At 36.7% G+C, this 27,061-nt stretch overlaps 1 protein-coding gene across 2 annotated transcripts; it reads left to right on the top strand.

Annotated features, from left to right (window-relative positions):
• Positions 1 to 25,283, top strand: LOC131150440 (monogalactosyldiacylglycerol synthase, chloroplastic). Of its 2 annotated transcripts, XM_058101155.1 has the most exons (9): positions 1 to 949; positions 1,231 to 1,403; positions 8,827 to 8,988; positions 9,152 to 9,293; positions 22,005 to 22,229; positions 22,357 to 22,440; positions 23,174 to 23,236; positions 23,314 to 23,388; positions 24,793 to 25,283. In XM_058101155.1, exons 1-9 carry the CDS (start codon positions 419 to 421, stop codon positions 25,027 to 25,029), a joined length of 1,692 nt encoding a protein of 563 aa, XP_057957138.1. In that variant the 5' UTR covers positions 1 to 418; the 3' UTR covers positions 25,030 to 25,283. The 2 variants fall into 2 exon arrangements, with proteins under 2 accessions (XP_057957138.1, XP_057957139.1); XM_058101156.1 differs by lacking the exon at positions 22,357 to 22,440.
• The last annotated feature ends 1,778 nt before the right edge of the window (positions 25,284 to 27,061 follow it).

The raw sequence follows: 27,061 nt of genomic DNA, 5'->3' as shown, positions 1-27,061 counted from the left end.
TCAATGGGCCGTTTCATTTTTCAAGTTATTTCTGTCGCTACGGACCAAATATCTTTTCTCTTAAGTCGCCGCCTGCCTGGCGACGCTGCAAGATCCCCCCTCCCCCAAACGGTATATTTCTGTCTAAACCCCGAATCTTCCTCTCTCTCTCTCTCTCTTCCTTTTTCCTTCTGTGTGTGGGATTGCGGAGCCCTCCCTGAGATTTTCTTTCTCCTTCATCTCATGTTTTCAACCATTTCAGCCCCTCGCAGTTTTCTCTCTGAATTCTGAAACTTGCTCTCACTCAGTCACAATCACAAACACTAAACCGGCGCTTGTATTTGTAGCTTGTTCTCTCTTGTTCCTCTTCTCTCCTGTATTTCTGGTTTGTTGGGAGAACTATTTCTTATTCTTCTGTGATGAACACTTCCATGAACTGATGAATCCAGTTCTCATCACCTCCTCAACGCAGAAAACCAGGCAACCTCCTGGGGTAGCTCAAGAACTCAGTAATGTCTTCGATCTTGGGTTTAGATTGGGTAATTTTGATTTTGGTTCCAGTTTGCATTACTTGGGTTCCGATGGGTGCTCCTCCTCCTTGTCGAATTCCATGTTCTCTGTTGGATTTGGGGGTTTGAAGAAGCCCAAGGTGGTTGGCTCATTGCGTTCGAGTCGTGGAAGTGCTTCGAGTATTGGGAGAATTTTCAGCGACTTCAATACGGCTATTAGGTTTCATTGTGACAGAATCCCAATTGGGTTTGCTTCGATTCAGCTTGGTACGGGTGAAAATAACGGGCTCAGAGAAAATGGATATGGTGTTTTGGAGGATGAGGGGTCGACTTTGAATGCTGTTGAGTCTGAGAACCCGAAGAGAGTCCTCATTTTGATGACCGACACTGGTGGTGGTCACCGAGCTTCTGCGGAAGCGATTAAGGCAGCCTTTAATGAAGAGTTCGGAGATAAGTATAAGGTCAGTTTTGATGGTCTCAAGTATGACTTGATTTTAATTACTTGGGAGGTGAAAATAGTATTATGCAGCGTTGGGGAGCACGAATTCGGAACTATCAATTTGAAATTAGGTGAATTTGGTTAAAATTTCTATTTAGTTAATATGATTTTTTGTCCAAGCTCACCCAATTTCAAATTTTTAGATTAAATTTGTCTTCCCAATTGCAATTCAACTGAATTGGGAATGTGTTTGTACTTTTTTTTTTTCATCATTTTCTGTGTATCAAAGAGTGTGCGTAGCAGGTATCTGTTACTGACCTGTGGACGGAACATACCCCTTGGCCATTTAATCAATTGCCGAGGAGCTACAACTTCTTGGTGAAACATGGAACACTGTGGAAAATGACGTATTATGGAACTGCACCTCGTGTGGTTCATCATACCAACTTTGCTGCATCTTCAGCAATAGTAGCTCGGTGAGATTTTTTTCATTGTACTGCATGATCCGACTTTGACAAAGCCAAATCAAATATTTGAATTTGGGAGTGAGTTTCAGATACTTTTTATTTGAAAATGTATTAGAAAGTTGGAGTTTTTAATGGTGTTACGTGGGTGAGATTTCTGTTTTACCATCACCGATTTTTTATTCAACCATTTCCCATCTTTTAATCTGTAAGTACAATTGAGCGTATGGATGCATTATTTTTGATTCCCCCCACGAAGTAAGCTAAATACATTTACTAAGAATCTGCAGCATGACTTAGGGAAAGGCCTTTTTTGTTGAGGCTTGACAGGTTTCTAATTTGTAGTTTTATGATGGGGTGAATAACAGTGTGATTAAATATAGTCTTCAGGAGGAGAAAGGAAAGGGAGATTAAAAGCTGAGCATGAGCTGGCTCAGGGTTTTGGAATTGAAGGCAATTTTGCGGAGGCAAATCAAAAGCTCTATGTTTCAAGGAAGTCAAGAGAACACTAAATTTTTCCCTAGAGATGCAAACATGCACAGGAGATTCAACTTTATTGTCTTAGTGGTGGATAATGGGAGATTATTTTCAAAGGAGGATTATATTAAGGAAGTCATCAAGAAATAATGAAATATTTTTTGCAGAAGATGCAAATTTCTGACCCAAGCTGGATGGCTTGGAGGTGGAGGCTATTGACAGTCAGTGGTCCAGCAGCTTGGAGATTCCATTTAAGGAGGAAGAGTTTGTCAGGGATTTAAAATAACTGACTGGAGACAAAGCTCCAGGAACTAATGTGTTTTCCATGGCTTTATTTCAACAAAATTTGGATCCATTAGGGGCGATGTGAGGGCCATGTTTGAAGATTTCTACAATGCAGCCAAATTTTGAATACTCTGAATGCTGCTTTTATGGTTCTGATTCTGTAGAAAAGTTGGTGGCAAAGACATTATGGATTATTGATCTATCAGTTTGGTGGTAGGTGTCTTGTAAGCCAAGGTGCTTGCCAGTAGATTTAACAAGTGACAAAGTAATTGGCAGAAACTTTAGAGCGAGACAGATCTTGGATGTAGTGCTGCTTGCAAATGAAGTGCTGGATGCAAGATAAAAGTACTTCCTGTGGTGATTTGTAGTGTATGAAAGTTAATTGGAAGTTCCTGGTGTATGCTTTTAGGGAGGATCAGATTTGGGTGGAAATAGGGATCTTGAATTTTGAAGTGGATCTCTACAGTGAAGTTCTTTATGGTAGTGACTGGGTCATCAGCTGGCTTCTCTTTCAGTGTGGCAAGGGGATCTTCTTTCCCATCTGCTTTTTATTTTGGTGATTGAAAGGCTTAGCAAAATTCAGAAAAGAGCTGAAATCGATGGTTTACTTGAAGGGAGTTTAGGTGGAAAATTCAAGATGGGAAGTTGTTAGAATTTCCCTTCTATTATTTGCAGATTACACCATTATTTTTTTGGCTGACGCCATGGAGGAGCAAATCTTAAACCTCATGCATTCTATCTGCATTTGAAGTTGCTCCTTGCTTGAAGTTGAACCTTGGAAAAAGCGCCATCATTTCATGGGTGGAGAGCAATATGATCAAAAGGCTGAGATTTTAGGGTGCAGGGTGGATTCTATGACTCTTTCTTACGTGGGGTTGTCTTTGGGGGCTATATTTAAGAAAGGAGAATTTGGAATGCAGTCTTAGAAAAGTTTGAGAAGAAATTGGCAGTTGAAGGGGAAGTCTGAATGGAGGTGGATATATCCTTTGAAAGTATTTTGTCTTAACTTATATTTGTTTTCCCCATCCATGGTTTTAATTGCTAAGAAGATTGAAAGTATACCCAAGGGAGGTGGTGAAGTTGGGTTCAGGTTAGACTGGGTTGTGAATCTTCCTGTCCAAGTTGAAGGCTTGGAGTGCTAGATTTGCAAATAATGAACATGGTTTTTCTTGGTGAATTGGTCTGGAGGATGGCACTAGGGACGGCTAATTTTTAGTGTGTGGTGACTGGTATTATATATGGGGATAGTTGCAACAGTTAGGCAGTGGGACAGAATAAGAATCCTCTTGGGGGTGGTCTGTAGAAGCAAATTAGGGACGGTTGGGAAGATTTATTCTCAGGATTGACTTTTGAAATTTATATGGGATGATTGCTTCTTCTGGCTTGATAACTGGTGTGGCACAATCCCCTTAGTTTTCAAGACCTTTTTGGGTGGCTATTTTTTTTTTTGATAGGACAAGAAGCTTTATGAAGATTAGGAGGGAGAAAAAAATACAGATAAAGAGAACAAGAAGTCCTCAAACAAAAGAACTTGAGAAAAACAAAAACCAGCATCATCTTAACAAAGCCATCCAGTCTCAATTAGCATCCTGAAAGCAGCAGCCTGCACTATAAGCCGAAAGAGAACTCAAATACCGCATTCTATCCCAGAGAAAGTTCTTTGACGTTCTCTTTCCAGTAAAAAAATACCATTTTGGCTGGATATTAACAAGGAAGAATTTGTTAAAATTGTATTGCGAGAAAAGGGTGTCAGGACAAATGGGAGTTTGCCTCCGGAGAATGAGGCAGAGTGCAGGAGTGTTTCAGCCTGATGAAGGCCCTTTATGAGAAATGACAGGGGAAGGGAGAGGGTATGGGTCCATTCAAAGACTAGAAAGTTTTCTATATTTTTTCTTTCTTGCAAAAAATATAGGGGAATACAGGTTGTACAAAGAAAGTTGTTAGGAAATCCAAGATTCCACCCAACTTAGCCTTTTCATTTGGAAGGAACTTTGGAACATTTGTTTTTAATGTTTTTGCTGTTGATTGTTTGATGATAAGAGGAAGTTTATACAGTGAATAGATATTTTTTGTGTGCAAGGAACAAGGAGAAAGTGTCAATTACCTTCTTTTACATTATAGATGGGTGAGTGATTATTGGATTATGATTTACACGACATAGGGTATCAAGGGGATGATATCCGATAGTCTGAAATCTGAGTTGCGGGCCTGGAGGAATTCTAAATGCAGAAATAGAGACAGATTTGTGGGATGCAGTATCTCATGCTATGTTTTGAATCATATGGAGAGAGAGGAATGCTAGAGCATTTGAAGAAAAAGAGTAGCTTTGAAAAGGTGAAGGGAAGGTGGTTTTCTATTTTGCCTTTTTGGATATCCACTTCTTGTAGAGATTCTGATTCAGTTGCAGGGTTTATAGATGGTCTTTTATTGGTTTTTGACAGGTTATTTAGTTTCTGCTGTTGTAGTTGAACGACTCCCTCTTAGAGTCCATTTAGAAATCTTTACACACTTTAAAATTTGTATTTGCATGTCAAGTTGTTGGTCCAGAGGTTACCCAAGGAGGGTGTGGAGGTGGTGGGGGGTTAGGACTTGGGTGTTCAGATATTTTAAAACATTCTGTGCAATTTAATTCATAAATGTGTAGCACACATCAAAATATAAGCAAGTAGAAAATCAAAGAGGATATTGTTTAGAGTGACAAATAAGATATGATGGTTTGGCCTCAACTGGTCTACCTCCACTCCTCAAAGAGCTCATCTCAGGCTTTTCACTATCAACTATTTGCACCATGGGGTGCTTGATCCTTAACACCAACTCTTACAACCTTGTTTGATTCTCAACTTGCGATTCCAAGACAAGTGATAAAATACAATTTGCATTGTGAGCACCATGGGATGCATGGCCTCTATTACCAACTTCTACAAACTCTTCTTAGGTTCTCAATCCACAATCATGAGACAAGGAATGTTTTACAATTTATGAAGAGCACTCAAATGCGTTCTTTTATGGAATATAACTCAAAAGGAAAATAGGAGAGGTTTAAAGGTCTGATTTCTGATTTTTTTTTTCCCTTTTTTAGTTTTGGTAATTTTTCTTTTTCATTTTTGTATAGTTAAAAAACAGTTTGTGACAATGTGTTTGTTTACCCTTCCGATGTTCTATTTTTGCTGTTGGTTTTTAGCTGTTCTTAAAAAAACTGAAGACCAAAATTTATGGGTATCTTCGGGGCTGTTCGGCATCACTATCAAAAATTATGAAAATGAAAACCAGAAACGAAAACTAAAAACTAGAAACAGAAACTAAAAGCCAGAAACCATCACCCTGTTTGGCTAACATTTGTAAAGCAAAAACAAATTAAAAATTTAATTAAAAAATGCTCATTTTCGTTTTTAAATCAAATAATATTTTAAAAAAAATGTGATTTAAATAAAAAAAGTGCAAAATTATACAAATTAAAAAAATACTATACTAAAAATAAAAATTATTATAATTATTTTGCTTAATTGTTATATTTTCAAAATATACTTTAAAATAACAATCTTATTGCACATGAAAATTGAAAAATAGTAAAAATATTTTGTAATTGGCTTATTATTTTTAAATTTTTTTGAAATTTATGGATATTTTTATTTTAATTTTATTTACATTCATAAAATCATTTTATTTTAATTTAATTAAAAAGTGTGTATAAAATGAATGATTTAATCCAAAAAAACAATTTAATCCATTTAGAAGTATATTCGCTATTTTTTAATTGTCATTACAATAAGATTGTTTTTGTAAAATGAATTAAGAAATATAATAATTAAAAAAATTCTTTATAGTTCATTTTTATTATACTATTTTTAATTTGTAGTCATTTTAATCATTTTTTTTTAAAATTATTATTTGATTCAATAACAAAAATGAGCATTTGTTTAATCAAATTTTGAATTATTTTTATTTTTAGAAACATTAAATGAACAAGTTGCTGGCCTTAGGTTTTTTGTTTATGTTTTTGGTTTTAGTTTTTATTTTTGGTTTTCGTTTTCATAATTTTTTACAAGATTCTAAACAAACCCTGTGATTTTTAGTTGTTTTGGCAGCCTGTTAGGATACTTTAATTTGCAAAATTAACTGTTGTGAATTAAAATCATTCATTAATATATAAAATTTAATTTAAATTAAATAAAATGATGATGTAAATTTAAATATATAATTAAAGTGAAAATATCAATACTAAAAATTTGGGAAAAAAAGTCATTTAAAAATATTTTTACTATTTTTCAATTTTCATTTACAACAAGATTGTTCTTTTAGCACTAAAAAGTGAGTTTTGAAATATAATAATTAAGTAAAATAGTTATAATAATTTCTATGTTCTTTAAAGCATGTTTTTTAAACTATGTATTCTTTGTATAGGGTAGTCGCTAATGCTAGGACTGTAGGAGGGGAAATTAGAGGTTTTTCCTATCACAGTAGGTGTACATTAAGGTTCTACTTTGAGTCCTCTTTTTTGCTTTAGTGATGATGAACTTACTAGGAATATCCAAAATGAGATCCTTTGGTGCATGTTGTCTGCAAATGATGTCATGTTTATTGATGATAGTAGGAGCAAAGTGGAATCTTAGTTAGAACTTTGAAGAGCCACATTAGAGTCTAAATGGTTTAATATAAGTAGGAATAAAACAGAATATATGAAACGTAATTTCAATAATGTGAGGAATAGTAGTGGGGAGAAAATAAACTTGATAATCAAGAGATTAATAGCACTAATAGATTTAAATATCTTGGATCTATTATGCAAGCAGAAGGGGAAATTGAAGATGTAGTACATAGAATTTGTTAGATCTCCACTTCACCTAAAAGCTTAAGCTATTAGGTTGTGGACTAACAATGTGTATCAAGCCTTAACACTCCTCCACATGTGCAGCCTGATAGCACGTGGAGAGATAAACACATGGTAGATAATTTTTTAAAAACCACACAATAGACACGGACAACAAGACTTGAACCTAGGACCTCTTGGTAACTAGCTCTGACACCATGTTGAATAATTAGGTAAAATGGAAGACCTTCCCTCAATGATAGGCCTCTCCGTCTATTTATAATATATGTCAAATACAATACCAATGATCATAATACCCTTACTCACACTTATTAACATTACTCTTAAACACATAATAATAATAATGCTAAATGACTAAATAATCACTAGCAGTATTATTCTCCTTTTTTGTACTTTCTTCTTTAATGATTTCTCTTCTTTTTGTATAAAAATTTACCACAATATCGGGGACATTTATGTTTTGATCAACCAAAATAAAGAGGCAACCAAAAATAGGATGCTTATGGGAATGTAAGATACCAATGGGGTAAGCATGGGTACTTGGTACTTTTGTGGGGATCTTTTATTTCCAAGGAATATGAGGTTACTAGCGTGTCACTTTCTTGTCCCAGAACAAATTTGGGATGAGATTTTTTGGGCATCATATTCTTGAGAATCTTGAAAGATCCTTTAAACCAAATTACCCTTGTGTGTTGTTAGTTTCTCCAAAGAGTTAATACTTCCATAATTTTTGCCATGGCATTTGAACTTGGTTTTGAGGCAGGTGGGTTTATCACTTAGAACGATGTTTCCTAGTAACCATCTGAAAAACAAGTAGTTTTTTGCCATAATTTTTAGTTTTCTTTCTAAGCTAGTTTTCATTGTATGAGGTGGCTCCCACTATATTTTGACTGTATTTGCAATATTTGGTAATTCTTATAATGTGTAGGGCCCTAGATCCAGGAAATAAATCTTGTCTACCATTTTCCCACTTTTGAAACTAGTAGGAAATTTGATGAAAATTTGTGTGAGATGTATCTCAAACGATGATACTTCTTAAAAAAAAAAAAAAAAAATGAAGATGTGAGATTATTGGTCATTCCTAATACTTTAATTCATTTTGAGATTGTTTTTGTCTGTGTTTTCCATAAAACAAATGTAATCACTAGATATGGGATGGTATCTCAAGAAATTCTATATATTTGGCCTATATTTTAAAAATTGTTTTTTTTTTCTTCTTTTTCTATGTTTTAACTTCAGCATCATAATTCTAGTGCACATGGATGTGTTTCTATGCGTCCTTTTCATTCTAGGCTGACTTTCCTGCTTTTGTCACCCCAATATACCATATGTAGGCGTAAGTTGTTTTGTTGGTGTATGATTAGAATTCTTTAAGACCGTAATTTTTACTTCTACGCTTCATGGAGCTATTCCCTTGTTGTTTTAATTGTACATTCTTACACTTAAAATCTATTTATCCTTGCTTTCTTAAATTTGTATAATACAGCGATGCACTCCATTAGCAGAGAGAGGATGATCAGATGATGGTACTTAGAAAATTAGAAGTCTAAAACTTTTCTTTTTGGATTCTTCCAGTTTAGCATCTACCTTTTATGGGAAAACATTTTGTTTCTGACTATCTTCCCCTTTTATTATCTCACCCATTATAAACCGATGAGGTGAACATCTAGATGCTCAGCCTAGGAAGAATGTGGCCAAATTTGTTGCGTGAAGGACATATATATATATAAACACAAACTACATTCTGGTTTCCAGTTCATGTAAACAGGTCCAAGTCCTTAAAAGCTGCAATTTACAATTTACTATATTATTATGGCAGTTTGATTTCTAGTTCCATCTATACAGAGAGGTTGCCAAAGGATTGATGAAATACCAGCCAGATATAATTATCAGCGTTCATCCTCTGATGCAACATGTACCACTCCGTGTATTGAGGTCAAAAGGTCTTCTGAAGAAGATCGTATTTACAACGGTGGTCACAGATTTATGCACTTGCCATCCTACATGGTAGTGTTTATGCCCACACTCGTAGTGTTTTGCTCTGATTCCTTATGGCTAGTTTGGATTTCTTTTTTCTTTATTTGTAATCAGGTTTCTCCCTGTTTTTTTCTTGCACTTAATTCACTTTTTCCTTCCTTTAATATAATTTTCTGTTTATAAAACAAATCAGGTTTCATAAGCTTGTAACAAGGTGCTATTGCCCAACAACAGATGTAGCAAAGAGGGCAGTCAAAGCTGGATTACAACCGGCCCAGATCAAAGTTTTTGGTCTTCCTGTGCGGCCTTCATTTATTAAGCCTGTTCGACCGAAGGTTGGTTACCATACTGAATCACATATAAAAATTCATGCCTCGTTGACTTATAAGCTGTATTACGAGGCTGCATAGCTTCTTGGTTTAATCATTCAGAGACTTTGGGTGAAAAGAAACACTAATAGTGCAGGCGACAGGATAGGAGAAATTGCAGAATTGCTCCTGTAGGAGTCCAAAGAAAGGAGAAAAAAGGAAAGTTTTTATAATAGTTTACATGCTCAACATCTGGGTTTTCATAGCAAAAAGATCAAACTTTTGTATCTTTTTCCGTTCAATCCATTAAATTCTGCAGGAGTAGATGATGGAAATGTCATATGCCATGTTGGTGTTTTTAAATAATATTTACTACATCACTAAGGATTGTGTCCTACTGATAAGGAATCTGGAATCATGAGGTTTAATCTGTCTACACTTTTTGTTGGAAATTTTCTTGACGTAAATTTAGGTCAGGGTCAAATATTTAATGCCGGTCATTGGGTTTGAATCAGTAGCAACAGGACAGTGATTAAACACCATCCTTGAAAGCACTTCTTCAGGCAATTTAGGGAAAGCATCCTCCCTATTTGAAGTGCAAAAAAATCTATCAACTTGAGCAGCCATAGCCAGTAGCAAATCAGGTTAACATATCCCTCAGATCAGACATCAAAGCCTCTCATGCTAGAAGTAACCCTGGAACCTCCTAACATCTTATAAGAGAAACCAATGACATTAAAAATCACAACCGAAGCACCAATTTGATGTACACAGATCATTAGTTGCAGACAACTCCCCAGAGAAAACCCCTGAAGCTTCAGACAGCTAGGATCATAAATTGATTTGGACCACCGTTGCCTCTAGCCCAACCTTGAGACGAACTGATATGGTAAAAGATCCCATGAGCTCAATCTTGGTAGTGAACGTAGTGATGCAGGGGCAGCATCAAGGATCTGCAGCCGTACGAGAGATCAGAAGAAATTGAAGAGAGGAAGGGAGGGGAAGGGAGGAGATGCAAAGGGGAACAATAACTACTTACAACATGGCTTTTACACTCTATTTATAAGAAAACCTTTTCACATGAAATTATATATAAATCCCTAAAAAAACTGCATTAGATTATTAACATACCCCTAGAATACACAAATACTACGAACAAGCCCCCAACGTACATAATCCTAATACAAGTAAACTAAATACACGTAATTAAACAACTAACTAACAAAGAACATGTCGGTTTGGTGCCCAATAAGCCATTGACCCTATTCTACTACATAGGCCACTAAATAGGGTTGAAATGATCCATCCAACCAAACATCCGCTACTCATCCTACATCAATTCCCTCCTTCCGAAATGAACTCAACCGCGTCAAGTTGGGGAAAGTACCAAGGAGCCCATGACTATGAATAGAGTCATCTTCTCATCGTACATTAATTCCTTCCTTTTGAAATGAACTCGGCCTGTCAAGTTGGAAAGTATGAAGAACCCATCACTATGAATAGAGTTATCTCATTTCATAAGAAAGGAACCAAAGGTATGCTTCAACTTGGTGAGTGGGAGAATTTGTGTTGGCATCAACTTGTACTTCTTATTGTCAATGCGGAGGGAATAAGAATTCTTGAATCCATTATGGCTAACCTTCGTATCAAATAACCATGGACAACCCAAAAAGATATGACAAATTTTGAGAGGAGGAAGGATATCACATTGCATTATCTCCACAATGGAACCAATCTTGAAGGAGTAAGCAATGATCATGGACCTTTAAGTTGGTATTATTCACCCAAGCAATATTGTATGGTTTGGGATGAGGTCAACTTCCAAATTTAACTTCTTTGAAAGATGTTGGTCTGCCTCGAATCGTATTTTTCTTCAATCTTGTTTGAAGAGAGCATATGTTGAAGCACTGAACAGATTTTCACATTGCCACCATCATCTAAGTCACTTGGGATTTCTATTTCAGCTTTTACTACTTGAATGCCATCATCATCATATTTTAATGCAACAGCCATGACTTTGTTAGGACATTGTGCGGCATGATGCCCAAAATCTGGACATTTAAAGCATTGAGGTGATTGTTGGCTCTTAGAAGTTGCTCCAGAGTGCTTGAGAGTCTTCGAAGGGGTGTTTAGTCTGAACTCCTTTTCCCAATTGCTCAACCATCTTCTCTTGCACAGCTCCCCTAGTATTCTTCTCAAATCGAAGGCCTAATGTAGCTCTAGGAGGATTATGTTGCATATCCTCTTCAAACTGAGTGGCAACTTGTATTGCATCTCCAACTGTGATGAGACAAATGCAGCAAGTTTGGAGGCAATAGCTGGCTTCAACCCTTTTTCGTACAAAGCTATCATCACATCCTCTTTCCATTCTGTGTCAGCACAAGTGGCTAAATGATGCTAAATGATAGAATCTACTAGTGTACTCCGTAACTATCTTTTCTTCTTGCTTCAAATCAAAGATCTGGAGAACACTTTGTTGATAATTGGGAGGCACAAGTTGCTCCTGCATGGCTCGCTTCAATTCATCCTATGTTGTAATCTCACCAAATCTCCTTCCGAAGATATCCCACTGCTTAATCCACCAAATTCGAGCAGTTCCCTTCAATTTTCTAGCCTCATTCAACTTTCTAGCCTCATTCATGTCATACCATTGAAAATAGTACTTCAGAGACTACACCCAATCATCAAATTTGTTAGGAGAACCATCACCATTAAAATTTGGGACTTCTGGTTTAATTCTCTCACTCAAAAGATTGTTTCGGCCTTCACACAACTCATAAGTATGAGGGACAACAGCTATTCCACCATCTTGTTTCGTAGGAAATTCTTGGGCCTTTTACCTAAGGCTGCAACTTCGGTTGTAAGCATATTCAAAGCATTGATAATAGTCTCCAAGGCATTTTCCATGCTTTGTACCCTGCCAGATAACAATTCCATCTTTGCAGACAATCCGACATTGGTCACCATGATGCAATTATATATCACCAAGGATTCTGAATTGATTTGCGAACAAGCCTCAATTATTCATACAGACCACAAACTTCACTCAGTTATTTAAGAACAATCTTCAAGTCACCTTTAATCTTGAGTAACATGCAAAAAATGAAATGAATTCACCTAAAAAATTCCAAATGCAGCAATAGAATCTGATTTCCAGTGCCGACAGCGACCATTTCTAGCGTTTATGCCAATTTATTGTGCTTGCTTGCAGCATGTTGTATCCACAATATTGCGAAGAAAACCCAAAATATTGTGGCTGGGCAATTTCTTGTGAGATTGGAAACAGGAGAGTTTGGCAGGCTCTCACTCGTAGGCACCGACATGTGGGGTGTGTGCGTCTGCAACGAGGGTCTTCTAGCAATGATTTTTCAGGCAAGGGTAGACCATGGGGTGGGGATTGCAATGGTGGTAGTGGTGTGAAGAAACAAGAACATGAAAATAGGGTTTCTGGAAGGCCGACTAGAGAAGGTTTTGACTGGCACGTGGGGACCTTCTTGTGGTTGGACAAAATTTTAGGGAAAGGGTTCAAGGGGTCCTAATTTTCATGATGTGGGAGATGTTGTGAAAAACATTCCAAGAATAGGATTTTCAAAATCAAGGGGACACGATTTGAATTTTTGAAATTGTGTAGGATCATTTTTTAGTTTTATTTTTATATTTTTATATTTTTTATTTTTTTTTCTAACTGAAATTTTAGGGCAAGGTGAATTAGAGAGAGAATGAAGGGGGAAGAGAGGTGGGAGGAGATACATGGGGGAACTCACGTTTACTTCTCAAATTCAAATTCAACATGAAATTACATAGGAAGGAAGGGGAAGGGGAAGGGGAAGGGGAAGACAGGAGGGAGGAGGGAGGAGATACAAGGGAAGCGGGAGGAGATACAAAGGGAAACTCACGTTCACTTCTCAAATTCAAATTCAACATGAAATTACATAGGAAGGAAGGGGAAGGGAGAAGAGAGGAGGGCGGAGGTAGGAGGGAGGAGATACAAGGGGGAACTCACGTTCACTTCTCAAATTCAAATTCAACAATAACTGCCTACAACATGGCTTTCGCACACTATTTACAAGAAATTGCAAAGGAAGGGGAAAGGTGGAGGGGGGAGGGAGGAGATACAAGGGGAACTCATGTTTACTTCTCAAACTCAAATTCTTACAATAATTGCCTACAACATGGCTTCCACTTACTATTTAAAAGAAAGCCTCTACGCATGAGATTAAATATAAACCCCTAAAAAAACTACATTACATTACAAACATACTCCAAGAATACACGAATTGTACAAGCAAGCCTCCAACATACATAATCCTAATACAAGCAAACTAAACAGACATAATTAAACAACGAACTAAGCGCATTTGGGTTTAGGATCCAATAAATCGTAGACCCTATTCCTCGACATAAGCCTCCAAATTGGGTTGAGATGATTCATCCAAATACCCGTTTGTCGTCCTACATCACCCGGTCTCCAAAATAACGAGTATGCCCCAGATAGTCGCATGTAGGCAGTGGCTCAATCCTTGAGCCTAGATTCCTAGGATGACTCTCAGATCCCTGAGGCATAACTAAATGAGGGGAGGAAGCTAGGAATAACAAGTTCAATTTTCAAATGTTTCTTAGGATCCTCTAGTTCCCAAGATTCCAGGTTAGTAACCTCTAATACCTCGTTACCCACCGCTTGTCTACCTTTAACTCCATAATTAATAGAGGCGGCAACTGGCAAGTTTTTAAAACTCCTTCTCAACCTGATTATTTTTAAACACAAGTTTTGCGTGTTGCCATTGCAGGAACATCAACAGCTGTGAAAGTAACTAAGCTAAACCCAAACAATCTAGCAACTCCTGTAAGTCTCAAGTGTCCTTATCTTTCAAAGGTTCCGTGGTTCAGATGTCATTATTTAAGCTTGAAATCCTCGGGCAGTTCAGTAAACCCAAGCTAATGCTACCATCAACTGGCACGGGTAAAATGCCTTCACCATTATCTATATCAGTCTTCGAGCCCCTGAAAATTCAGTCACAGTTAAAATTACGCATGTGGTAAGAAGGGTAGGGAATTAATGATGAAGAGTTAACCATGGGTGTCCCAACAGGAGGATTAAGGTACCTTTCTGGTCAATTTTTTTATGTGATCTGCAGCCACACCTGAAAAAATCAATACTGTTACTCTCAACAAATGAAGAAGTGATTAAAGCAGCGTATACTCTCTGCTCAGTGCTCTGAGCATTCATGATATTATTCCACTTTCTTTCTTTACCCTACATTGCATCTCTCTCTTCTAAAATGGGTTTGGCATCAGCATGGTAAGATGCTGGGAGCAATGAGGACAAATAGAATCCTTAAACAGCCTTAATTTGTTTAGTAGCAATTCCTCATCAGCATCAGATGGGCACCCCTACTTGCCTTCATTATTGGGTTGCATATATCAATCCTTCCTGAAAATATTCCAAGAGCGTCAGTTGAATTGTTGTGATCTGCACCACCATGCAACAAAGAATCTCCTCCTGGCATGAAGATTCTACTGCATGCAGGCCCTTCTTTCTGTTCAAACTCGGAGCCAAACAATGGAAAAAGAATATTCAAATGCATTCTTATATTTATTTTATGTTGTTAGTAGAATCTTATGATCCTCGATCTGGTCCTGCTAACCCTCCTAGTAACCTTACACAGGATCCTGATTTTAATAGCCTTGATTTCATTAGCTAGTAATGGTGCATCTAGGATCTGCTTCACTTTCACAACATGTTTGTTGGGTCTCAGTATGCCTATTATTTTATTGAGTTGATTGATAATAATCTGGCTATTGGTCTTGTTAATACTGCTCACTATTCTAATAAATTTATTAGCTTTGATGTCTTTAGCTTCACTTCTCTTTGGTGCGGTTGCAATCCAAATAGCATTATGACTGTTCAAGTTTTCCAGTTTCATACTAATTGAAAACCTCCATCACACCTCCTTTCACTGTTGGACAATGATGCTGAAAAGATGCCAGTGTCCATTATCTCCCTCAAACTCCCATGAGACTCACTACCTCTTCAGCCTCAGTGGGGGATCTCCAGCCCATCTACAATCTTGCCCAAGAGCACCAACATCCAGGCCATCATGTTTAGAATTGTTGTCTTCCCTCTCCGTAAAAGTTTGATTTTCTACCTCAATATAATGAAATTGTACCTTTCATGTGTATTTGCCTATCTGGAAAAATCCTGAATGTCTATCACCTTCCATTTTTTTTTTAAAGAAGAAAATTTCATTAGAAGAGAAAGAATGTACAATAAGAGGAATAAGAATTCCTTCTACATAAAAAAAATAAAAATAAGGAGGGAGTTAATTTTCCCTGTAAATATGCGTGTGCATACTTTTCCAACCATATTTGTGCTGCACTGTGAAAACCGCATGCCTTCACAATGCAGCTGCATCTTTCCTCCAACAAATCCTCCACCGTCTCTGGAAAGAACCAATGCTCCCCTTATAAACCAAACAGCTTATTCCAAAATTTCCAAGCAAAAGAACTGTTAAGATTTGATTAAAATGAATGACCTAACTTGAAGATAAGTCTCTCCCTGTATTTATAGCACAAATTAAATACATTCTAATGGCAATAATACTCTTACTAACTCTCATTAATTAACATACTAACACACTCAATAATAATAATACTAAAAGACATATATAACCTTTAACAAGAACAATGATAAAGCAGATGAGAAGCTAGTTTCTGAACTATGAAAATCTAAAGAACACTCATTAGGAGAAAGTTCCTTTGAAGGCCTCCAACTCTGCAGCCTATCGTTGGTGTTAAGTCTATTAAGAACAACCAACCAAATAAGAGACTTGATTTTTGAGGGAACTTTAGCCTTCCAAATACTTTTATGGAGTGGAAAGGACATCTTAGCACTAGTCAAATGATGAAAAAATATTTGTGAGAATAAACCTCTAAAAAATATAAAGATGAAGAACAACTATCCGTCTTAATAGAAGGAAGACAATTCTTCAAAAACAATAACAAATAAGAGAGCTCCCCCACCTCTCATCATGAGGAGAGGAAGATCTTTTTGAGTTCTGAGTTAAGCAAATCTTCAAATTCATTGCAGGCATCTTTAACCAACTACCAACTGCATTTTCCCCTCAGGTGAAGGGCAAGGTTAAAATATCCTGCATTGGCGCAGAGATCTCCTCATGTCTCTCGCAGAAATTAAATCTTACCATAGCATGTGTCTTTAACAAACTCCTTCCTCTTTTTCTGTACGCATCACTGAAGACCCAGACTTTCCTTGAAGCTGTGGATTTAAATTTGCTTGTGGCTGTAGTCTCCTTTGAATTTTGATGTCTTCTAATTTCTCAAGAATGTCTTTTCTACAAAACCCATATTCTCCTAGCTGAGCTATTTGCTTCAATTTACTCCATTCCAAGTGACCCGACTGTACTACTGTCATACTTGTTCAGCTTGGTTGCCTATAAACAGACAAAACCAGCTTCCATTCCTTTAAAAAAAAAAAGAAAGAAACTGCTCTTTTACTTCTATCATTCAGTCTCCTAAGATTAATTAGATTTATCTTCTTTGGAAATTTAGCTACAAAAATCACTCAAAACACTGATATTGCTATGAGCATCCCCACCTCTCACTTTCTCTCTTCATAATTTATAGAGCACTAAAGGTGCCTCGAATCACTTCTTTTTGGCTCCCCAGCAGATTTCTTGACCATTAGCCTTCTTACTTTCTTCTTTCAATAATCTTAGTCTCTATAAACCTCATCTTTGAAGCCCATGAAGCAAACTAGCTTCATCTTCCAAAGTACCCCCTTCAAAATTCTTTGTTTTTCCTAATTGCTCTCTTCCTTTTGAGCAATGACTTCAAACAGGTGAAGTCCATCAGTCTTTCCTTCAGCATGTAAGAGTCAGTGAAGTTTTCAGCTACAAAGGGAATTACAGCCAGATCAAGGCTTGCATAATCGCATCAGATTGCAGCTCCCATCTTTCATCCATTGAAGCCAATTTGACATGCCAATCCGAATACTTTGTAGTGATAATGCTAATGAGTACTTGAGTACTCAACTCATTACCTGTATGACAAAGTGTGGCATGATCCATTAGTCATTTTGTGCCCACACTCCACTACAAAATGGAGTCGTGGAGAGGAAAAACAAACATATTCTTGAAGTCATTCGAGCCCTTTTGTATCAAATGAATGTTCCCAAAGTTTTTTTGGAGTGATGTTGTGCTCACGGCTTGCTCTTTCATCAATAAAATGCCATCTTCTGTCCTTGGTTGTAAAATCCCATATTCAATTATCTTCCTTAAGGCTCCTTTGTTCTTCCTTCCTCCTTGTATATTTGGTTGTGTCCTTCATTCATCAATTAAATCCAAGAAGGGATAAATTGGATCCTTGTGCTGTTAAATGTATTCCTACACTCATAAAGGATATCAATGTTATAGTCCCACTTTACATCGATTATTGTCTCGGCTGATGTCACCTTTTTTGAGTCTATATCACACTATTCTGATTCCTTGAGTTCTTTCAAGCTTGATGTGTCTCTTCCTCTGCCTAGCCTTCTCAATCCTAACTTATTTTCTTCGTCTAGTCCTCCTGCATCTTCGTCTAGTTTGAGTCCTTCTCATTGCTTGGATCGTCCCAATCTGCAAGTGTACACATGACGACTCAAGGGAGGAGAGCGTCCAGCTCCCACTTCTACCCCTCCAATTTCTTCATCAGATGATCCTCTTCCCCAAGTGGTTGATCATCCTCCTATTTTCGATTGAAATGGTAAACGCACTTATGCCCATCATCCAATCTCTAATTTTGTTTTTTATGATTTCTTGTCATCCTTATACTATTGTTTTTTTTGTACCCTGTCTTCTATTGCTCTTTCCAAGTCTATTTCTGAAGCTCTATCCCATTCTAGGTGGAGGAATGCAATGATAGAAGAGATGCATGCTCTACAGGATAATGATGCTTGGGACTTGGTATTTCTTCTTCCTGATAAGCTTGTGGTTGGTTGTCGTTGGGTGTATACTGTGAAGATTAGTCCAGATAGTTCCTTGGCTCGATTGAAGGCCCACATTGTTGCTAAGCAATATACTTAGGTGTATGGTGTGGACTATTTGGACACATTCTCCCCTGTAGCCAAACTTGCCTTAGTATGTTTTTCATCACCTTAGCCACTACCTATTGCTGGCCTCTACATCAGTTAACCGTGAAGAATGCTTTCTTGCAAGGTCTGTTTGGATCAACCACCTAGATTTGTTGTTCAGGGGGAGTCAGGCTTAGTGTGTTGGCTCAAGAAGTCACTATATGCTTTAAAATGGTCTTCAAGGGCATGGTTTGGTCGCCTTAGTGCTATAGTACTTGAGTTTGACCTTCAATGGTGTGCAGTAGATCATTTTGTATTTTGTCATCATGCTCCATTTGGAAGGATTCTGTTTATTGTGTACGTCGATGATACTGGTGATGATGATCAAGGCATTCAGAGCCTAAAGCATTTCTTGTAGACTAAGTTTTAGTCAATGGATTTGGGACCATTGAAGTACTTTTTGGGTATAGAAGTATTGAGATCTCATACTGGAACTGTCTTGTCACAGAGGAAGTATTTTCCTAATCTTTTTTATGAGACTAGACTATTGGGATCCAAACCCGTTGATACACCTATGGATCCTAACATTAAGCTAGTGCTAGATATGGGTGATTTGTTGCCCAACCCAAGACGATATCGGAGACTTGTTAGAAAGTTGAATTATCTCACAGTCACTTGGCGAGATATATTTTTCACAACAAGTATGCCTTGATTCACCGAGAACAAGTCATTATAATGCAGTAATTTGCATCTTGATATATCTCAAAGGTGCCCTTGGGAGAGGTCTCTTATATCAGGATTGAGGTCACACTCATATTCCGGGATATACTGATGTAGATTGTGTTGGGTCACCTCCTAATAGAAGATCTACAGCTGGTATTGTATCCTTGTTGGTGGAAATTTGGTTTCTTGGAGGAGTAAAAAACAAAACTGTGGTGGCCAAGTCAAGTGCTAAGTCAGAGTATAGGGTCATGGCTCACACTACATAGCTGGTACTGTATCCTTGTTGGTGGAAATTTGGTTTCTTGGAGGAGTAAAAAACAAAACTGTGGTGGCCAGGTCAAGTGCTAAGTCAGAGTATAGGGTCATGGCTCACACTACATATAAACTTGTTTGGTTGAAGAACTGGATTTTCCACATTCTCAGTTTATGGAGCTGATATGTGAGAATCAAGCTACCATTCATATTGCTTTCAACCCGGTCTTCCATGAGCAAACAAAACACATTGAAGTTGATTGTCACTTTATTCAGCAGAAACTTGTCCAGAAACTCATTACCACCATTCATGTGAAGTCTGATTTGCTTTGCAAATTTATTTACTAAAGTGTTTGGGGGTGCTCGTGTTAAATTCATTTGTAACAAGCTAGGAGCATATGATATATTTGCTCCAGCTTGAAAGGGGGGGGGGGTGTTGATGGTTATATTAGTCATTAGCATTGATAGTGTGTGCGTTTTGTTAACAAGAGTTAGTAAGGGCATTATGATCATTGTACGTACTTTGACATATTATAATAAAAAGGAGAGACTTATCATTGTGAGTACGTCTTCCATTTCACCCAATTATTCGACAGTTGTTAACCATAAAATCATGGTAGATTTGGCGGCAAAGATGAGGTCAGTGACCTGAGATCTCCTTGACCTTCGAATAGAAACAAAATGACGAATCAATGACATAATTAATGTGTAATTAATTATTTACTTATGTATATAGATATACATGTCATCATCCTTGAGGTATGCATGCAAATATAAATTATGTATATAGATACGTAATTACATGAACGTAATTAATTATGTAATTGTGTAATTAATCATTGGTTATTATGTATGTTGATACATATGTGTGCAGTTTGCATCCTCGAGGTATGTGCATACATCCAAGTGTGTGTGTGCACGTACATAATTGCACGATTATGTAACTATTTCTAAATATATGTAATTAATTACATATTTATCTATATAGATACATATGTCCGCATTCTTAAGGTATGTACATAAGTATATAGATATTTCTGTATGCAATTATGTAATTATACATAAGTATAAAGATATATATTAATTATGTATATAGATAGACTTCTGTCCTCCATATCGAGGTAGTATGTATGCATATATCTATGTATGTAATTATTGTGTTGATATTATGTATTTAAATTATGTGTATGTAGATATATATATATCAAAATTAAGTAATAATTGATTATATATATTCTGAAATATGAATCAATATGTGTAAGTATAATTTTGTGGGAGGAATTGATAGAGTTAGAAGATTTGAGCTGCTCAAGGATGCTGCAATTGAATTCAAGCAGTGAGTACTTAAGGATTTGGGTTAGGAGATAAGAACCTTGTCAAGAGCAGTATTCCCGTGCAGAGGGGGCGCCCCGGGGGGGATGGGGGGGCGCAAAACAACCCTTAAGAATTAATGGGAAGCGGGGACATTGATGTTCAGGGTGGTGGATGACCTCCTTGCTGCTGCGAAAATTCGCCCCAAGTAAATCCTGGTTGTGACTGGCAAGAGTGCAGAATCTTGGACACCACTCTGTCACTGTGGGCGACGGTGATAAACTATTACAAGTTTAGGATTGCATTTATCGCTTCAATCTGGAGGTTGTTGGCTGCTGCACATCTGGAATCCTAGTTGTAGATCTTTATCTTGACCTTCTCAGCGTGTACAAACTTAGGCATGCACGCCCTCGTGGCAAGCACCTGCTAAAGCACCAAGGTAGTGATCTTGACATGGTATTTTGAACAATTGCCTATGTGTGCTTTACAATTAAATTGATAGGGTCATAAATGGGTCATTACTTAAATCATTTTGACCCAACTCACTGTGATAAATACCCACAATTTAACATGTCTAATGATTAGTAGTTTTTTGAGGAAATGGATATTGATTGGTGGTTTTAGTAAAACAGTTACTAAAATATGAGATTACTTTAATTTGCTCTTTTTGAAGCAGCATCTTGAAATTCAAGTATGTAATAGAAAACAATATTATGAGCGCCCCCCCCCACCAAAGGCAAATCTTGCATTTTTTGTGTGTTACGACTAGTCATTTCCGTTGCTTAAAGCTTGTTGATAATGAACTCCTAAACATTTGAAATATTCATCATAAATTTTGTAGCTTAAATTCAAGTGCAGAAAATGCGTTCTGAGTTTCTGTTAGTAGGTGAGTGGAAGTGGTAGGCCTGAGGAAATACAAACTATTGTGGATTTCTGCAAAGTTTCTGGCAGTAGGACATATAATGAGTTTTTATTTCCTCCCAGAAAGAATAAAAATTAAAAGCTTTGCACTTTGAGAAATTTTATTTTCGAATTCTTTTAGGGTTGGGGGGATGTGGAGGTGAATTTTTTTCTGATTATCTGTTACTGTTGCTTCTTTAGTGAAAATTTCTGTAGAGTTGCAAGTGCTGTATGCTTTTGTATTTTTCTTGTGCTATCCTCATGGGATACTGTCGCTTTTCCTGAATTAACGGGCTACCTTAGGTTTCTTTGTATTTGATATAAATGCCCATGGTGCAGTTGATTTACCTTGTGATATGCTTCTGGGACTGCTATAAGCTTTTCTGAATAAATGGTCAACTTGGATTTCTAACTGAATTTGTCATTATCCATGTCATTTGGAGCAAATGATGTTGATGAATATTGGCTTGTTTTATTTCAATTCTTAGGATGAATTAAGGAAGGAACTAGGAATGGATGAGGATCTTCCTGCTGTGTTATTGATGGGCGGAGGGGAAGGAATGGGTCCCATTGAATCTACAGCAAGGGCACTTGGGAATGCATTATATGATGAGAATCTTGGGGAGCCCATAGGTCAGATCCTTGTGATATGTGGCCACAACAAAAAGCTTGCAAACAAATTGCGTTCAATTAATTGGAAAGTCCCTGTCCAGGTAACATCTAAGGGAGTGTTTTGAACTGCTTTGAAATTTTTTTTTTTTCTCCTTTCTTTCTTTCTTTCTTTTGCTTAACAGAACTTGGAAACAGAAACGGCTGTTATGTTTTATTCTTCTTAAACAGATATGCTTATTGCCCTCCTCTTGTGTTTCATATTGGGCTCTTTTTTCAAAACAACAAAGAGAAAAGTGCAACTCGTTGAACCAGGTGCATTTTTGTTTTTGTTTTTAAAATTATTTTTAAACTTTTTTTAAAAAATAAATAAATTGGAGCGAAAACAAGAAAAAAAAAAAACACAAATGGTTTTAAATGATCCCTAAGCATCTGAATTACAAAACTGTTTAGGAAGCATCTGTCTAGGTTCATATTATATTTTGCATTTAGAAAATGAAATTATGGTGGGACACATATTTGGATGCTTCTTGTTCTTATGTATTGTTTGTGATCACATGTCGTTCTGGAATAAAATATAGAGAACCTTTTAATCTAGACTTTCCATCTTACCTAGTTCATATTGATGAACTGATCTTATATTTTAGGTGCATAAATTTTATATGCTTTTTTCCATTTTGTATGCTTGTGTTTCATTGCATTTGAAATTAATTTCCAGCCAAATGTTCACAGACGTAGTATGCATTGGAATTTGTTCTATTTATGAATACACTCCTGAATTCAGGCTTGAATATTTGTATCACATGTGTCTAAAGCAGGAATCTGTTATTGTGGTCTGCCTGATGGAAGTTTAAGCATCTAATGACCATCCAGATCAAAATGAATTTGTAATTGATCACATGTATGTTAATTTTCTGTGGATTCTGTAGAGGCAAATGTTAATGAGGGAGAGAGGTCGTTGTGGGGTTAGTTTGAAGGGTGAGAAAGTATATACATCCAAATATAGAAGTTACCATGACTGACAGATGAGGTTGCATGTATTTTACAGGTGAAGGGATTTGTCACTAAAATGGAAGAATGCATGGGTTCATGTGATTGCATTATTACAAAGGTAGATCTCCATTGATGTTGATGATAATTTCTATTGCATTGTCATCCATATTGCTAATAACTTTCTTTTTTCTTCAGGCGGGCCCTGGAACTATTGCAGAAGCCATGATTCGAGGGCTGCCTATAATTCTCAATGATTTCATTGCCGGGCAGGTAATTTTTGGTTTAGAGTTTTGATTTACATGAGAAATCATGTTTTAGCTAATTATTTTATAATATTTGTAAATATATAATTTTATTTTTGCACTCCCATCGAGTATAAGTCAGTATCAGGATTTAATTGGCTTGGGCTACCCTAGCATGTTCCAAATATGTTCAAATTTTCTCAGTTGTGTTTCTATGGGAAATTGTGAAAATAGAGGATTCTTACTGTACACATGAGATGTGTGTCAAGTGATGCTCTGCATAGTGAAATACTTCCCTATGACATCTATAGCTTCATGCAGTTATAGGGGAATTCATGTTTTTATTTGTTTTTCTTAATACTTAAGGTTTTCTCCCCCCTGCTTGTGTGAAAAGAGGTGGGGGGGGGGGTGTTGTTCTGCCTTCCATTCGCTAGGGTAGCTGTTTCAATAGGCTTTGTTTCTCAGCATAATGGCTTCCTTCCTATCTAAGGTGGCTCATTTAATAGGCTTTGTTTCTCAGCATAGCGCCTTCCTTCCAATCTAGTCTCAGAGAGGGAGGAAGGTGGGGTAAGGTGGAGGTGCAGATGGGTGTGAGGTGGATAATGTATATAAACATACTTAAAATTATTTTAATTAATATTATTAACTATTATTTAAATAGTATTCATTTAATATTATATTAAATATATTAAGTTAAAAAGTTAAACATGCTCAATTTATACATTTTCCTGAAACGGAAAATGTTCTATCTGTTCCTGAATAGCTTCTTTCAAAAGGGCTTTTGCTGCCGCAGTGAATGTCTTGGTAGAAGATATGACCCTTTGGAACTGACGTGGGTTGTGGAGGAGAGAAGTGAGGGGGAGATATGGGGAGAAGTAACATGCTTCCAACAGAAGCTCTAGGTATGCTCCTTATATGCTCAAGATAGGAGCTGGTGGACTGGTGTTGTCCTTTTTACCAATTTGATGTATGGACAGTGTAATGTTTGATACACGCTGAAATGGAATGGATTAGAAGTGAAATGAAATAAGGAATTCTTGAAATGTAGTTATTGTATGTGTACATCTTTGGTGTTTGGCGTTTGCAACTATCAATGGCTTGGGCTTGAAATCCTGCATGCATGTGCACATGCATCTGGCCTAGGTGACGGGATATAGCTACATGCACATCTTCCTTAACTTGTCTGTGGATAACAACTCTCGGGTTTTGATCTTTCCTTTTCCTACAAGGAGGTCCAATGGGTTACCAGTTTCAAGTTGAAGCAAACTTCTACGCTAAAACTAGAACCAAAGTGATGTTTTAAGTGAAATATAAGACAGCTTAGCCCGTCTCATACTGCATTAAGCAGGAATTGATTCGATTGCATAAAAATGTCGAGAGAACTTGTCCAATGCTTGTGCATTTCTAATTGTAATTCCTTAATAAATTGCAGGAAGCTGGGAATGTGCCATTCGTGGTGGAAAATGGATGTGGGAAGTTCTCAAAGTCACCAAAAGAGATAGCAAATATTGTTGCACAGTGGTTCGGTCCAAAAGCAGATGAGTTGAAGGCCATGTCACAAAACGCATTGAGGCTGGCAAGACCAGATGCTGTGTTTAAAATTGTTCATGATCTCCATTCACTGGTTAGACAAAGGAGCTTTGTACCCCAGCTCTCTTGTACCATTTGAATCCAATTTTGGTTTGGATCTTCAAAGAATGTGCTTCATTCTGCCCCCAATTTTAATGCCTCATTATATATGACGGTCCTGCGGGAAAAAGAAATGTATCATTTTGGTTTTCCTGTTTTCATTTTTGCAATACAAATAATGACCCTTCCTGTAAGGAAAATATCTGCAGCAGAGCAATGAAGTTGTATAAAAGAGGTACAAAAGGAAAGACTATACCGTGTTTTGGCAATGAATGGATGGATTTGTGGAGGCAACAGGTTGTCTAATCAGGCTATTTGTTCTTGCTATTCGTCTCAAGATGATCTGATTGTGAACACAAATTATTTCTTAAAATTATTATTTCCATCAGACAAGGACTCGTGCTTTAGTTACCTCCTGTCTTTGCATGCATGCCACTTCCTTTAATTGTAGTTTAAGAAGGTAACTACTGTCCTTCAATTGTAGGTCGTAAAAGGTAATGATTGTGTTGTAAACATTAAACTCTAGAAGAATCATCTTGTACAAGTCTTTCTCATAGTGGTATTAAAATTTTCATCAAAAAGATGAGACTAATAGGTGCCCAACATCTCTAATTTCTGAATTATTCTAACAAAATAAAATGCATAAAGTTAGGTTTGCTTGAAAGATATAGATATTGTCTTCTTGGTACCCCAAAAAAAAAAAAAATTGTGTCATGCCTTAGTACTAATATAAAAAGGGCAACATGTCATTATTGAAAGTGTTTTAATAAGAGTGGAGACATTCATGAGGGAAAAAAAAATACTTGTTTCTTCAAATCTTTTTACATTTTGAATGTTCATTACAAAGAAGGGCAATTTTGCACAAACTAAGTTTGCCTACCTTGTTAGACTCTTGGGCGACACTTGTCATGGATTCCTCCAAACAAGAAACTCAAAGTTTACTTCATCAAGCCGGTGTGGATGAGCATAATAGGTGAACCATGATGGCAACATTTTATTAGACACATACACGTGCATCCATAAGGTAACCGAACATAGAATAAACTTGCTCACAATGCATGTATATAAAAGAGTGTACTTGTATCATTCATTGATATATTCAAGAATTTAATTACAAAGTTGATCCTTGCCTCTTTTGCGCCTATCATAACTTCATCTTTAGTTGCCCCATGGGTTAGAGAGTTATTTGAAAAGATTGGCCTCTCCAGAGCAAGTCTCTGAGTTTCAAAGGAGTTTGAAGCCTTCTTGAATGCTAGGGAGCTTGTACCAAGGAGCTATCCCTTAAAGGAGTTTGAGGGCTCTTTGTTTGCGCCCTGCTCCTTAAGCTTGGAGTATCTCCTTCACCTCTCTAAACACTGCTATAATCCTTTGATGACCTAATCCAAACTTGACCTCTTGATCCATTTTGCGACCTTGTATATATATAATTTTGAAAATAGATTAACTTTATTCATAACATACTATATATACAAAAATAACATAAATAATACTAATTGTAATAAAACAATGTAAAGTTTTATTTAGAATTTAGAACTTAAAACTTAAATTTACGAAGGCTGAAAATGAGAAACTCTACAAATAATTTACAAGAGATTTTATATCACTCATACACTTATTACACAATGATTTTATTTGACAAAAAATCAAGCACCTTTTGAAGTGATGATTGATATAGGGAGATGGTGGATTGATAATGAATGGACTCATTATGTTAATCCCCATAAGAGACGTAAGGATAGGGATAGTGAGAGAGTTGTAGAAGTTGAAGAAATCATATAAAAGGAAAAGAAAATGAGGGAGTCATCATAACTAGATTAGAAGAGATAAGGTGAGGGCGAGAGAAAGGGATAGAGTTAGGGAAGTAGAGATGATAAGTGATAGAAATAGAGAGATACATTGGCGCAAAGACCAAATTCATAATTGTTTGTCACATTGCATGAATCGAGTTAATTAAATGTGTTGAAAACACATTACAACTAAAATTAGTAACATGCTTATACCTTTCCCAAATATGAGGATTGGACTATGAAGGATGTGATAGATATAAATACTCTTTGGAGTATATTAACTAA

Source organism: Malania oleifera, chromosome 3 (genome assembly GCF_029873635.1).
Source record: "Malania oleifera isolate guangnan ecotype guangnan chromosome 3, ASM2987363v1, whole genome shotgun sequence".
In the NCBI taxonomy this organism is placed as follows: domain Eukaryota; kingdom Viridiplantae; phylum Streptophyta; class Magnoliopsida; order Santalales; family Ximeniaceae; genus Malania; species Malania oleifera.
The sequence above is the reverse complement of the archived record's forward strand: the minus strand, read 5'-3'. Positions and strand labels throughout refer to the sequence as shown.

What these genes read in the sequence shown, in the direction of transcription:
- LOC131150440 (XM_058101155.1), top strand. Translation starts at nt 419, where the DNA reads ATGAATCCAGTTCTCATCACCTCCTCAACGCAGAAAACCAGGCAACCT. An exon ending in TTAAGCCTGTTCGACCGAAG is followed by an intron (nt 9,294 to 22,004) that starts GTTGGTTACCAT and finishes TTCAATTCTTAG; the next exon opens with GATGAATTAAGGAAGGAACT. An exon ending in GTGATTGCATTATTACAAAG is followed by an intron (nt 23,237 to 23,313) that starts GTAGATCTCCAT and finishes TTTTTTCTTCAG; the next exon opens with GCGGGCCCTGGAACTATTGC.